This window comes from Chlorella variabilis (genome assembly GCF_000147415.1).
Source record: "Chlorella variabilis unplaced genomic scaffold CHLNCscaffold_23, whole genome shotgun sequence".
Lineage (NCBI taxonomy): Eukaryota > Viridiplantae > Chlorophyta > Trebouxiophyceae > Chlorellales > Chlorellaceae > Chlorella > Chlorella variabilis.
In genome coordinates, this window is record NW_005435065.1 from 577,945 (window position 1) to 578,632 (window position 688).

General features: G+C 69.8%; 1 protein-coding gene across 1 annotated transcript in view; it reads left to right on the top strand.

The window, feature by feature from the left end:
• Positions 1-514, top strand: part of CHLNCDRAFT_139161 (hypothetical protein) — a gene marked incomplete at both ends in the record, with an annotated part of 3,526 nt that extends 3,012 nt beyond the window's left edge. The window contains 2 exons of the mRNA XM_005844297.1: positions 70-131; positions 454-514. Coding sequence (XP_005844359.1) covers positions 70-131; positions 454-514 — 123 coding nt within the window. The remainder of the gene's footprint in view (positions 1-69; positions 132-453) is intronic.
• Between the last annotated feature and the right edge of the window lie 174 nt (positions 515-688).

Genomic DNA, 688 nt, shown 5'->3' on the forward strand with positions numbered 1-688 from the left:
TCCACTCTCTCTCTCTCTCTCTCTCTCTCTCTCACACACACACACACACACACACACACACCTGCAGAGTACACCAAGCGCGGCGACGACTTCAAGAGCGAGCTGGACTTTGTGTTTGCCAACCTGGTCATGTGAGCGCGGCCGCCCCGCTCCCTCTCCTCCCGCCTCCTTTCCTCCTCCCTCCCGCCTCCCTCCGTCCTGCCGTCTTGAGAGGGGCCGCCGCCGTGCGCTGGGCTGTGTATGTGTGTGCGTGTCCACCCGGCCGTTGGAGCCGGGGCGCGGCCCCCTTTGCCTCCCGCCCTCGCCTCTCCCTTGTGCGGGGGCGGTGCAGCGCCCAGCGCCCTGCCCGACGTGCCGCCGCCGAATGCCAGCCCTCGCTCCAGCCCTCCCTCCACCCCTCCACCCCTCCCGCCCCTCCTGCCCTCCTCCTTTCCTCCTCCTTTCCTCCCGCAGGGCGATCATCGCCGACTTCATGCTCGTCTGGCTGCCGGCGCCCACCTTTGCCACCAAGTGAGGCGGGGGTCGCCCTCGGCAGCGCGCCGCATGTGTGCCGCTGCCGCCGCGGCTGCTCCTCTCGCCTGGGGCGGGTCTCTGCGCTGACTGGGAGACCGCCTCTCTTGCGTGCCGCGCGCGCACACCGCCACACACACACCTCACACACACACCACCACCACACACGCGCGCGCCC